This window comes from Synchiropus splendidus, chromosome 6 (assembly GCF_027744825.2).
Source record: "Synchiropus splendidus isolate RoL2022-P1 chromosome 6, RoL_Sspl_1.0, whole genome shotgun sequence".
Classification (NCBI taxonomy): Eukaryota; Metazoa; Chordata; class Actinopteri; order Syngnathiformes; family Callionymidae; genus Synchiropus; species Synchiropus splendidus.
The window spans coordinates 11447551-11459529 of record NC_071339.1 but is presented as its reverse complement, the minus strand read 5'-3'; the positions used below and the strand labels follow the sequence as shown (position 1 = coordinate 11459529).

The following is an 11979-nucleotide window of genomic DNA, read 5'->3' as shown; positions in this document are numbered from 1 at the left end:
TCCTTCATAGCACATATAGCTTTAACAGTAAAAATAGCTTCTATCATCTACTGTATTATGGAAACAGGCTCTTCAAGAAGTGCATTAAAGAGAAAGGAATACGCCACAGTTTGAGTTAAACAATAATAAAAATACAGAAAATGGCTGACACAAAGAACAACAGTGTAAGTTCACACAATAACGCTATAATGAATTATTCAAGGTTAACGGTTAACCGATATTACAGCAAGCACATTGGCGCTACATGTGGTCGCCCCATCGGTGGCGATAATGTGACTTAAGGCTGGTTGGCGACCAATGTATGATCTCTAAAAGAAGTCTGCGCTGGTGGTTTTAAAAGTGTAAGAGGAAAAAATACTGATCAAGAAGTTACTTAACGAGGAAGCATCTCGCAACATTTTAATGTCAACACGTCCCCTAATGTATTTATTGAACTAGAGCTGGTCGCCCAGTAGGTGGCGATAATGTGACGTGAGGCGAGTTGTCGATCAATGTATAATATGTAGAAGAAGCCTGCACTGGCGGTTGTGAGTGAGAACGTTTTTACCAACTTTTGAGAGCGACTAAGTAAGATCAAGCATGCTGCTTGACGAGGATGGAGACGACCCGTTCCCTGCTGGTGCCGACGTCTTTGACGAGACCTTTTGTGAAGATCAAGTTTACACACTTCTGGGCCAAGAGCTGAAGATACGGCAGATGTTCGGAGCGCAGCTCGGCGTGGCTGCCCCCGTCTGGGACGCTGTAAACAAACACACGCGCTTTTTGATATGAGCCTTTTCCGTGGTTGTTATTGTCAATGTCCTCACAGGCTCTTCACTTGTGTCGATTCATGGAAAAGCATGGTGTTGAGTTAAGAGGGAAGCGTGTGGTCGAGCTGGGAGCAGGGACCGGAGTGGTCGGCATAGCTGCTTCGCTCATAGGTTTGTCTCATGTCTTTCTAATGCCATGGTTGCCCTTTCTGATTTGAGTGCTATTGAATTGAATGATTGACTTTGTCACACAGGAGCACACGTGACTCTCACAGATCTTCCGCTGGCCCTCACACAGCTGCAGGCCAACGTCAACTTGAACGCTCCACCTGGTGGATGGTTATCTGTCCCTCCCGCTGTGCTGCCTCTGTCCTGGGGTCAGGATCACACACGCTTCTCCTCTGACTGGGATCTGGTGCTCGGGACTGATATAGTTTACCTCCCGGAGACTTTCCCCCTCTTGTTAGAGACACTTGCTCACCTGTGCAAGCGGGGTGCTACGGTCTATCTCTCATCCAAAATGAGAGCGGAGCACAAGACTTCAGAGTTCTTTGAGGATTATTTGTCACGCAGATTTCATGTGGAGCTGGTGGAGCACGACGAGGAGCAGAACATTCACATCTTCAGAGCACATTTGACCAAAGATCGGAGTCCACCTCTGAATGTGGACGCATTCACTGAGCAGCAGTAGATACTTGGAAGGAAAGGAACTTTAGATCAGGCCGCACAAATGAAACATGATTGAACTATTAGCTTGCATATTTACTGTTAATAATCAGTAATTATGGTGAAATGTCGGCAAGTAAATTTAGGATGAACAAGACAACATTCTCTGTTGACTTTGATACTGACAACTGTCAAGAATTTTTTATGATTGTTTTTCTGGTAAATAAACAAAAAATGTATTTGTGTCTGTATAATGCAGCCACACCTTTTGAAACACTAAGATTTTTCATGATCATATTTTAGTTGGTGTCACATTATGAGTGTCCAAAAACCGTTTTTCCACCACTGTATGTTCCTTAAACTAAATGTCTGCATTATCTTTTATTTGTGAGCAGCCCTTGGTGCGTCCCTCAGGACACACTGACCATTCAAAGTCTGTCTCCAGTGATGGGTAGGTGAGGTAAAGTGAAACAGCGCCCTAATTTTCAGGGGTCACTAGATGGCGCTCTGTTGGAAATGTTGTGATGTGAGGTTCCAATGAAATAGTTGTTCCAGTCCAAGCATTTTACAGCACACAGTGCCATCTGGTGGCCACTGAAAATCAGGACACTGTTTCATGAAACCTCATCTACCCTTCACTGCCTCTGTGAGCTCATTGGGTGTTAGTCATTTGTTACATAGGAACTGAGAAAAACAGACTATTGATACAGATTGTTGATAATATAGTAGTCATAAAATGTGAATTGCAGCCTTTCCAGAACCTCTCCAGGTTCTGTTGCCCTGACATATAGCAACATGACTCCCTGTCTAGGATTCTGTACTTAAACTGGCTTTATCTGCATTTTTCTTTTAAAAAAACATGCGTTTTGTTATGGACTGTCTCAACAAATGCTCTCCTCTTACTTCAGTTCATGTAACAAAATGTGACTTCCAGAAGTTGTGAAGAGGTTTTTGGTGCATCGCGTGTTGAAAAAAAAATTAACTCATTTCTTTGGGCTGCTTTTTGGTTAAATATTGCCAAACTGAAACAGTCGTGGTTAGGGTTACCCCCATCATTTCTGGTTCCCAGACATTGATAGTTTATATGAATATGTATTATAAAGACCATGCAAACTCTCGTGTCCTGCCGGACTCCCGCCTTCAGAGCGACAGTCGACTTGAATGCAATGAATTTTTAAAAGGCGAATAATCTTGCCAACCCATCCAGAATTGTTGCCAAAAGTATTATCGAGCAATGAAACAACGGCGATCGCGTCAACAGCTCTGGGGTCAGCAGGATTTCTGTCTGCAGCCGGCCGACTGGTCCGACTTCATCCCCTCGTCCGGCACTCTGCTGATGCACAGACTTTCTGTTCAGTGGTGGAAATCCTGTTTGTTACGCTGGAGAGCTAGAAAGAAAAGGATGACAGCTCGCACGCTGCCCGTCTCATCCATCCTGCAGAACATAAGATCCTTATCTTCACGCAGAGCGACAGCTCCACATCAAATGTGGGTCATGCATCAGGCCATCGAGATGAAAATACATTCAGACATGATCTGATGTGAATGAACATAGTTTTATTCTGTTAAATGTGTGCACAAACCCATTCACTCCAAAGCTAGTTATATATTTAGTACTCATTGAAAATAGAACGCATTTTATGTTGACTTAAGCAAGGTAGATTTCATGATTTCAGCACTTTCTGGGGGGAGAGGGTGTCATGATTGTATGGGAGGGAAAGGGCCAACCCACTTTTAAAACTAGCTTCTCCTCTTCTTAATCCCATTGGATCGCCCATGTGTGAGTGGAGGGCAGATCGAGGCAAACCTGCGGTCCCAGGTACGGCTCTGGCGCACGTCTTTGATCATGACCATCCAGACAGTTGATCAGGTCACTTGTGGCTCTTTTCACTCAGATTTCAGATGGATTACTGGTCAGAGAATCACAGTTTTCCCACCTCGAAATACGGGACGGTTCCAGGCAGGAAATGTCAAAACGTGTGAGTAAATAAGTCGATCGAAATCTTAATTTGTGTTATTGTGTTATTAAATAGTTTTTTTTAAGAATAAATCATTCAATATCATAATGTACATGACCTAAAAGAAAGCTACTGCCTATGCTGTACCTGAAGTGTGACCCCTGTGAGCACATAAACCTGGATTTTGTTTTGTTTTTTGTCACTTTTGGTCGCATTACAGTTTCAGCGTCCGCACCGACCCTAATAAATCTTGTGTACACTTCTGGATAATTTTAAAAGAATGGACATTTCTCTGTAAAACCTTTTCATTCCAGTTTGAATTTGAATGAGATTTTAATGTTTGAACAACTAAGAACCTAATGCTTGGGTGCTGCGAATCTGTCACGTTCACTGGTCCAATGTTTTGGACAATGTTTGGAATTTTCAATGCAATTTACACTGTGAACTTTACAGTGTACAGGACCCAGAGACATGGACTGTTTGTCCTTCTTCCCTCTGGCAGGAGGCTGCAGTGAATCTAGACCTCCCGTCACAGGAACATCTTCTTCCCCTCGGCCTCAGACTATTGAATTTCTGATCAGCCTTTGTTTATTTTATTTTATTTTATTTTGTTGTTGGTTTGAGCACTGTATTCCAAAGCACTAGTTGGTGGTTTCCCCACAGACCATGGCAATAAATTTGATTCTGATTCTGAATATCCTCTGGATGTTCTTTAAAGATTTTGTCTGAGTTCCATTTTTTTATTTCTCTGTGCTGTCTGGACCAAGGTATAGCAAGGTCTAATAACTTAAAACAAAAATAACGTTTCTAATTCTTCACTTACTCCTACAATTTTTTTAAGTAGTATCTTCATGACTACCGGTACATAAATGTTTCCTAATGAAACACTAATGGTTTATTTCTGAAAATTTGGCGAGAATATTTTGGATAAGGTGCATTTACAGTCTGGTATCTGCTGAAGAAGCTTCTTGCTGACATTACTGCCATCTTGTTTTCACTGAAAGTAGTTGTGCTATGGCTGCAAGATGGTGCAGACCCTAAATGTGACTTGTAGGTCCAAGGTTTCGTTTATCACTGAAGTCTTGTGGTGCTGAAAGGCAGGACGCAGGTCTCAAGAGGGGCTCATTCACAATGTAGTCTCTCAAACCAGAGTCCCCAAAAGTTTACAGTTCTAATGTCATATGTGCTTATTTCACCTCCAGCTGTCCTGAAAGACACCACGTCCACTACCCGCCCGTCTATTATGACGCACAGCAGAACTACAACAGAGGCTTCTGGACCATCCCCGGATGCAGAACTGGAGGGGCGATGCAGGACTACACCAGCTGGACCGACTCCGGCCGCCACCCCGTGTACCTCCCCGTTTATCTGGACTCTCAGCAGCATCAGGACCAGAGGGAATACCGGCCTCCTGATGGCAGGAGCAGAGATTTGCTGGCACCTCAGCAAGCAGCTTCTCTGAGGGAAGACTGGCAGAGGAGATGGGAGTCCAGCGGTTCCGCGCACTGCGCCAGAGAGGCTTCCAAGAGAAGCAACAGCAGCTACAGAGAGCTGGAGGCCTGGGCAGCCCGCTACAGCCACTCACTGCCTCGGAGGAGACGCATAGAAGCAGAGCTGCGAGGAGCCACACAGTCGCCAGGGGATGACTTCAGAGCGCTGAGACCAGTGCGCTCATTTTCAGGAGCGTGGGACAGAGCAGGAAGACAGACCACTCCCAGCCACATACTCGCTCCGGCCGCTTACTCAAGCCTTAACAGGACAGAAGAGCCAGGAATCCAGAGCCAACCTCCGGGATACATAGCGCCGCCTGCCTATGACGGTCCACACAAACGTTCACCTGCGAACCAAAACAACGGAAGCCAGAGTCTGAAATCACTCAGGCAACAATGTGTCAGTCAGCTAGAGAGCAAGAAAGAGGACTCACAGGGGCTGAAAGACGTGGTGCAGGAAACCCTGCCAAATGTCCAATATCAGTGCCTGAGAATACCTGCAGCGGTAAACATCCGGAGCAACAAGACTCCAGATAAAGTGATTGAAGGAAGGAAGTTCAGCTTCAATAAGAAGATGGGCGGAATGACAATATTCTGCCTGGTGTCGCGGACCGCAGCCACAACCGGGCCGCCAAACGCCTACGAGAGCAACACGGAGCCACCAGCTGCTTCCTGTGACCTTACCGAGACACAAAAGATGGCAGATGAAGTGGACTGTCAAGTGCCGACGCTCACAGAAACGCCTTCACTAAGCATAGGTGAAGAAGAGCAATCCAGCAAAATAGAGGCAGGGCCTTTCATGAGCGAAGCTCCGCCCACGAGCGGAGCAAAGTATCCTTTATGGAAAGAGCCCAGTCTCTCTTTGGAAAGCCAGTCGCACCAAAGTGCTGCGGGATCGTCTTCCGCTGTCAGCAAGACAGGAAGTCACCTGGTGATCGACACAACATGTGTTCTCGTCAAAATGGAGGTGATTCCATCACCAGAGAAAAGTCTCATTCACTACGTGGGTCCGGACCACTTTGAGGAAAATTTGGACAAGTCTGAATGGATCCCGGAAACATTGGTGTCAGAGAGGGAGAGTCTGGAGGAGCGGGCTGAACGGATCCTGGGAATCCCACTCCACGACAGCGTCGGTGAAGAGGAACAAAAAGCAGGGGCCCCCGGGGGAAATGAAAAAGAGGCGGGAGATCAGGGCGGAGGAAGTGTCAGAGAGGACATCGAGCCAGTGGCCTCAGAGGAAGATGGAGGAGGAGAAAATCTCATAAGTTGTGAAATGAGAGCAGACAGCAACGATGACAGCGACAAACGTCTTGGAGGCAGCAACAGTTCTGCTCCAGCTTCCAGCCCAGCCTCACCACTCAGAGACACAAACCAAGCCGACGCTGAGTTCAGTTTAACAGACACCTCAACTCCTCCAGACACTCAGTCGTCTTCTGCACCAGCTGAGCCTTCAGCAAGTCAAGGAGAAGATGATGCTAGAGCGCACACAAGTGACCTTCATGACCAAGCATCTCTGAGCAAAGCCATCGATGCACCTGAACAGCCGTTTGAAGATGACTTTAATGAGGTGACCCCGAGTGATAAACAGGAAGCAGTGGAGGTCACAGCCACAAACACCAGAGAGGAACAAGAACCTAACTCACCACATGATGATTGTGAGTGTGGAGGAGAAGAGAAGGTTGAAGAACTCCAGGATGAAGAAAATAGCAATGAGTTTTCAGACACAACTGCACAACCGACGTCGACCAACATTCACAAAGAGATGGAGGTTGATTCCAACCAAGACATTTTATTGGAAGCTGAGGGTGAAGGTCATCCATCTGATAATGACTCTGCAGATGGATCATCAGGAGAACATTCCGTACCCAGAAGCAAAGAGGCCGAGGTGGCGTCTGAAGCTCAGTGTTTTCTTCCTCTTCTGGCTGAAGAAAAAACACCTGGCTTCCTGCCAACATCAGACGAGAATCGTCAAGAAGCCAGCTCTCCTGATGTGAACTCACAAACACACTCCTCTGAACCTCTGACGTCCAGCTCTTCTCCTCAAGTGGAAATGGATCCCAGAATCACAGACGAGCCGGAGTATCCGAAGTCGCTCTGGGATGCTGTGAATCGCATCCGAAGACATACAGCGCCGGACTCTGAGAACGAAGAGGAGGAACCATGGGACCCAGAATTTGGTGGGCAGCAGTCACGCTCAGATGAGACGTTCCACCAGCAGACAGTCTTTGGAGAACCGACATTACGGCCAGCTTCAGCAGCAGGTGTAGATGAAGAGGGGAGCACGACCCTGATGGACCTGGATCATGAGCTTAAGACACTAACAGCCGAGGACGACACACTGTCCTGCAGCAGTCATGACTCTGGAGACACTGTGATAGATGCAGAAGAAGACGAGGAGTCGGACACAACACCTGGGGCTGATGTGGAGATCTTAGCATTGTGTGAGGAGAGATGCTGCTCTGGAGAAGTGGATATCATTACTGATGGAGGCGGAAGAATGAGTGATGGAGATGAGAACAAGGCTGATGGAGAGGAGAGCAAAACACAAGAAGGAAACAGCGAGAACAAAGATGGAACCCCGACTGATGAAGGAGGACCTGACGCTCAGAGTGAGGAGCGTCTTCCTGTGGTTGCTATGGCCACATCTCAGGAGAACAAGGTCATCACTGAGACAATCAGCGGTCTCGACAACCTCTGAGATCCTCACCACCGTCAGGGCCTGAATCGGATCGCTTGGTAGCCGGTGCTTCTTTCACGCTTGGTGTTTTGAGTAGAGCAACTTAGCAAGCGCCACAAGGGCTATTTTTATAAGGTTGATGTGTGGTGATGTGCTTGGAGCCTGTAAAAGTTGTGTCAAGTTCTTTTTAATAAATTATGATACTGTCTATGTGCCTCTTTGAGTCCATCTGCAGTACACTGGTGTATTGTTTCTGACATATTCTTATTTAGAATATAATATTTTTGTAAAATTTCTAACATTATGATGGATTAGCGAAACAGTGGCTGAGCAGCAGTTTCAGTTTTGGGTGTCCAAAGCTTTTCCACAGCAAAGTAGAATATTTTATATATATATATATATATATATATATATATATATATATATATATATATATATATATATATATATATATATATATATATATATATATATATATATATATATATATATATGCATAAATCTCCAGATTCCCATGATGGAAATGTAGAATAGACTGAACTAAGAAAGCAGAACTCACTAGTGCAGGGCGCAGTCACCTGAACAGTATACGGGGCAGACGTAAACAAACATGGCTGACCATGAGATCCATCTCTCTCCACGCTCACACACAGAAACATTCCCCACCTTTACCTCTCAGACTCCGCCCATCCAAAGGTCTGCCAGTCTCCGCCCTTGTGAGGAGCTCCATAACAAAACAATGAGCGCTCATTACACCCTGTCAGCCGGGAAACTACTCACTGAGCCTCATCATAAAAAAGATGGACTTATTTTATCATCATTTGTTATTTAGCATTAACATTTGTATTTGTTTGTGTGTGTGTCTGCGTTCTTTGCAATTGAAACTCAACACCACACTGGCAGTCAGGTTTCACACAGAGCTGCAACCCATATCATAATATTCTTCTGGCTCTTTCACAGTAAAATGTGAATGAATGTTAAAATAATTGTACGTAACTATCACCTATCTGAGTGTACTGTCTGGATCGTGACACATCCGTAACACATTTGAAGAATGATGAGTCGAACAGTTGCTGAAAACTTACAAAGTTTATATAAAAATGGAAAGATCACAGAGAACGTTCACACAGGACTATAAAATGTGTCACCACATTTCACACAGTTCCTGGACAGCTACAGTAAGTCGATAGCGGAGGACAGTACTCTGACGGGCTCATGAGAAACAATACTGTAACGTTCGCTGTAACGGCAACAACCACAGATGCTCCTTTTATGTTTTTGGAAATGACCAGAATGTTTGGACGACATCGTTACATCATAAACTGGACCTGTGTTCTGCTGAATAAAGACGGTTCTGGTCAATTCGTCAAGGGCAACCTAATGTTTCTTCACCATCAGGGATCATGCATCTTTACTCCCAGCTCAGTTTCACAGTTCACCTGATGGTGAGTTAAAGTCAGACAAACCTGACGACGTAAATGTAAACCAGCAATAAATTACTATAGTAGTGTTGAAAAAAAATACCAGGACAAAGGCTGTGTGGTTGTTCTAGAGTGTTGCATATCTTGTAAACATCCTACCGAAACTCCTTAGCCATGAATAATGATGGACAATTTGGACAGGCAGAGGTGGAGCGGTGTCAAAGTTCATCATGAGGGATTTTCAGAGCGTGGTCACAAAGATCTGAAAAAGACAGATGGAAAGTCACCTACAAATAACAAGCTTGGTTCGACCAGATTCAATCACCCACCGGTCCTTTTGCTGCAGAGTTTGTCTTTGACGTTTTCAGTTTCGTGGGAGAAGAACTCGATGATTTCATCTTCGTTCTGCTCCACGATGCTCTCACACTGTGGAGAGAAAGTGATGAAGCGTCTCATCGGTGGAGAATATCCCACTGCTGGATGCTACTCACTGCAAACTTTAAACTGGAAGTGACAGATGAATCCAGCTTAGCTTCAGAGAGGTCCATGGCTTCTCCGGTGCGAGACTTGATCCTCAGGTAGGACTTCCTGCTCGAACCAGAATCCACACGTTCCCCATAGTCCTGCATGCGCTCACAAACGGTTTCCAACAGCTCCAGCAGATTTGCCTCGGAGCGAGCCAGAGGAACCTGAAGAAGAAGAAAAGGTGACTGACCGACCAGATGAAACTCCAGGAAGATTTTTGTTGTAAATTGGACAATAAGCAAGATAATAACCTCATACAAAGGAACAGATCAGTGTAGGTGCAGTGGTGAGTGCAGCTGTTCCAGCAACCTGCATTGTTTCTGTCTGTTACCATGAATTAGTCACACATTTTCACTGACACCAGGCTACTTCTTTCATGAGGGACACATCAAACTTGTGTGCAAAAAAAGTTTATATATATTGCGCTACATAAAATATGCGCTATATAGAAAATACATACAAGTAACATCCGACTTATGACCTGCTCGACTTACGCCCAAACGTACGACAATGATCAGCAGATGCCATCAGATGCATTTTTGTTTTAATTCAATGTCTGGCATCGCAGCACGTAGCTGCACATAAGACAGTTAGGGAAGCACAGTATCCCAGCATCTCACACAGCGATCTACCACTACAGTAGTATCTATAACCCTCTCATCTGCTATTTTGAATGGCATTCGACTTTCGTCCAATCCGACTTACGACCGGTTGGTCGAAATCGATCCCAGTCGTAAGTCAGAAGTTACTAATATATATATATAAATGTCAATACAAACGTCTGTGTCTGCATGAGTATCTTTCCAATATCATCCATCATGCAGCTACAAAAGTTGTTGACCAGAACTCCCGGCAATCCATTTATGCATTTGTGGTTTAAACATCCTGGTTACATCCAAGTTGTAGGTGTGGAGTGGGGCTAAACGCTGGGTTAGATTATTCCTATTAACTGACATAATCTCTGCACAAATAACCCACTTGGTTTTCCCCAGGAAACACATGTCAAGACAGAAACACTCTAGCAGCAGCAGGGCCCTTCTCCAGGGTTCAGAGGTGTGAAAGAAGCAATGTTTTATCATCTGGAGACTACTTCAGACAACATCTAAATCTAATCTGAATATTGGTGATGTGGTCTGTGTCCACACATGCAATCTGACCTCTTTAATGGACTGGCTTCCATCGGGGTTGATCCGAAATGAACCTGTCTGGATCATCTTCTTGGGATCCACCTGAGAAATGGCCCACTCCATCTCATCCACCAAAGCTCGGCAGGCTGGAGAGAGGCAGAGCGGCCATGAGCGTCAGGTGTGGGCGACCAGCATGAGCAAGGCTGAGAAACAAACCTCCACATCTGATGTCTTGTCCCTGTCTGGCGGCCTGGCAGGAGGCCAGCAGGAGACACAGAACCAAACACGGCGCAGCCAGGTAAAACTCTTCCCTCATGTTGTCTCTGAAAACAGACATGTCACCAGTCAGGCAGAAAACACGTCAGCAGGGTCGAATGACACCGGCTTCATCACGCGCGTCACGTAAACACGTATTTTTGTCGCACAGGCGAGAGCCAACACCGTCGAATGAGGAAACAAGGCAGTTAGGGAAACTTTTCATTCAACGTACCAGTTTTTGGACCTGAGATCCTCCAGCATCTCACTCGGTGAAATGTGGTGACGTAGCACCCTCAGGAAAACCGGCCAGGTTCGCGACAGCGCCCCCAGAGGCGAGGAAGAACACGCAAACACCAACAATGACAGAGAAACTTCCAGACCATCGAGAACTCAAAAGGTCACTTAGATTAAAAACCACAAATTCAACACTTGACACTCAAAACGTGGGACTTGCCAAAAACAAAGTGTCTTGTACCACAGGTTAGGAAAGGGTTTTTTTTAAATTGGATTATCAAAATAAACAACTCTACAAAATGTTTGTCATGGAAAACCTTTTAATACATGTTATAATGGCCTTTTCCTTCCTTTCACTCCACTCACTTATTTAAAGTGCATACCCTTTTTTAACTGTTTAACTTAACGCTCTTACTAACTGTTTACTTAACACAAACTGATGTGTAACTTTAACTGTAACGCACACATTCCTCAGGCTCACAGAAGAGAAATAAAAGGTTTAGTGTACATTTTGGAGTAAGACATATAAGGAAGATTCATTATTATTTTTTGGCAAATCGTATTTGAAGGGGGATGACAAGTGAAGGGTGTGCTGGAGCAATATTGACCCTGGAGCTTGGGTGTGCCTTGTCTGACCTCACTGGAGGAACGCCGACCACCAGGTGGCAGAACTTCATGCAGGCCGCAATAAATGTCTTTTAAAAAAAGCACCACCTATGGCAATCTGAAACTGGTGACATTATTTTTTTTTAAGGAAATAATGGATAGTTAAATATAAAATATACCACAGAATTCAGAAAGAAAAAGCAACTGTGACACAAGCAAATACTTGGATGTGGAATAAATTATTATATATCTAGGTTGATTTGCAGTT

The 11979-nt window shown here is 44.9% G+C and overlaps 3 protein-coding genes across 5 annotated transcripts; 2 read left to right on the top strand and 1 right to left on the bottom strand.

Annotated features, from left to right (window-relative positions):
- The first annotated feature begins 176 nt into the window (after window positions 1-176).
- On the top strand, window positions 177-2406 carry LOC128760466 (EEF1A lysine methyltransferase 3-like). The gene is made up of 3 exons (XM_053867894.1): window positions 177-741; window positions 809-920; window positions 1004-2406. Exons 1-3 carry the CDS (start codon window positions 580-582, stop codon window positions 1438-1440), a joined length of 711 nt encoding a protein of 236 aa, XP_053723869.1. The 5' UTR covers window positions 177-579; the 3' UTR covers window positions 1441-2406.
- Window positions 2407-3170: 764 nt separating this feature from the next.
- Window positions 3171-7741, top strand: si:ch211-159e12.5 (uncharacterized). 3 transcript variants are annotated; one of them, XM_053868538.1, is made up of 3 exons: window positions 3171-3234; window positions 3311-3392; window positions 4576-7741. In XM_053868538.1, the coding sequence occupies exons 1-3, from the start codon at window positions 3192-3194 to the stop codon at window positions 7559-7561; spliced, it is 3111 nt and encodes a 1036-aa protein (XP_053724513.1). In that variant the 5' UTR covers window positions 3171-3191; the 3' UTR covers window positions 7562-7741. The 3 variants fall into 3 exon arrangements, 1 of the variants encoding a protein (XP_053724513.1); XR_008414875.1 differs by lacking the exon at window positions 4576-7741 and adding an exon at window positions 3827-4036 and having other exon boundaries at window positions 3189-3234; window positions 3311-3394; XR_008414876.1 differs by lacking the exon at window positions 4576-7741 and adding an exon at window positions 3876-4036 and having other exon boundaries at window positions 3198-3234; window positions 3311-3394.
- An 894-nt stretch (window positions 7742-8635) lies between these two features.
- On the bottom strand, window positions 8636-11158 carry cnpy2 (canopy FGF signaling regulator 2). The gene is made up of 6 exons (XM_053868607.1): window positions 11104-11158; window positions 10830-10936; window positions 10644-10759; window positions 9453-9650; window positions 9291-9387; window positions 8636-9223 (listed from the first exon to the last, which is right to left on the bottom strand). The coding sequence occupies exons 2-6, from the start codon at window positions 10927-10929 to the stop codon at window positions 9180-9182; spliced, it is 555 nt and encodes a 184-aa protein (XP_053724582.1). The 5' UTR covers window positions 10930-10936; window positions 11104-11158; the 3' UTR covers window positions 8636-9179.
- Between the last annotated feature and the right edge of the window lie 821 nt (window positions 11159-11979).

Bases quoted from the DNA above. Each gene is read 5' to 3' on its own strand.
- LOC128760466 (XM_053867894.1), top strand. From the start codon at position 580: ATGCTGCTTGACGAGGATGGAGACGACCCGTTCCCTGCTGGTGCCGAC. The intron at 742-808 runs GTAAACAAACAC...ATGTCCTCACAG, and splicing joins CTGCCCCCGTCTGGGACGCT to GCTCTTCACTTGTGTCGATT. The intron at 921-1,003 runs GTTTGTCTCATG...TTTGTCACACAG, and splicing joins CATAGCTGCTTCGCTCATAG to GAGCACACGTGACTCTCACA.
- si:ch211-159e12.5 (XM_053868538.1), top strand. From the start codon at position 3,192: ATGTGTGAGTGGAGGGCAGATCGAGGCAAACCTGCGGTCCCAG. The intron at 3,235-3,310 runs GTACGGCTCTGG...CTTTTCACTCAG, and splicing joins AGGCAAACCTGCGGTCCCAG to ATTTCAGATGGATTACTGGT. The intron at 3,393-4,575 runs GTGTGAGTAAAT...TTTCACCTCCAG, and splicing joins CAGGCAGGAAATGTCAAAAC to CTGTCCTGAAAGACACCACG.
- cnpy2 (XM_053868607.1), bottom strand. From the start codon at position 10,929: ATGAGGGAAGAGTTTTACCTGGCTGCGCCGTGTTTGGTTCTGTGTCTC. The intron at 10,760-10,829 runs GTTTGTTTCTCA...GCCTCTCTCCAG, and splicing joins ACAAGACATCAGATGTGGAG to CCTGCCGAGCTTTGGTGGAT. The intron at 9,651-10,643 runs GTCAGATTGCAT...CTTCTTCTTCAG, and splicing joins GAAGCCAGTCCATTAAAGAG to GTTCCTCTGGCTCGCTCCGA.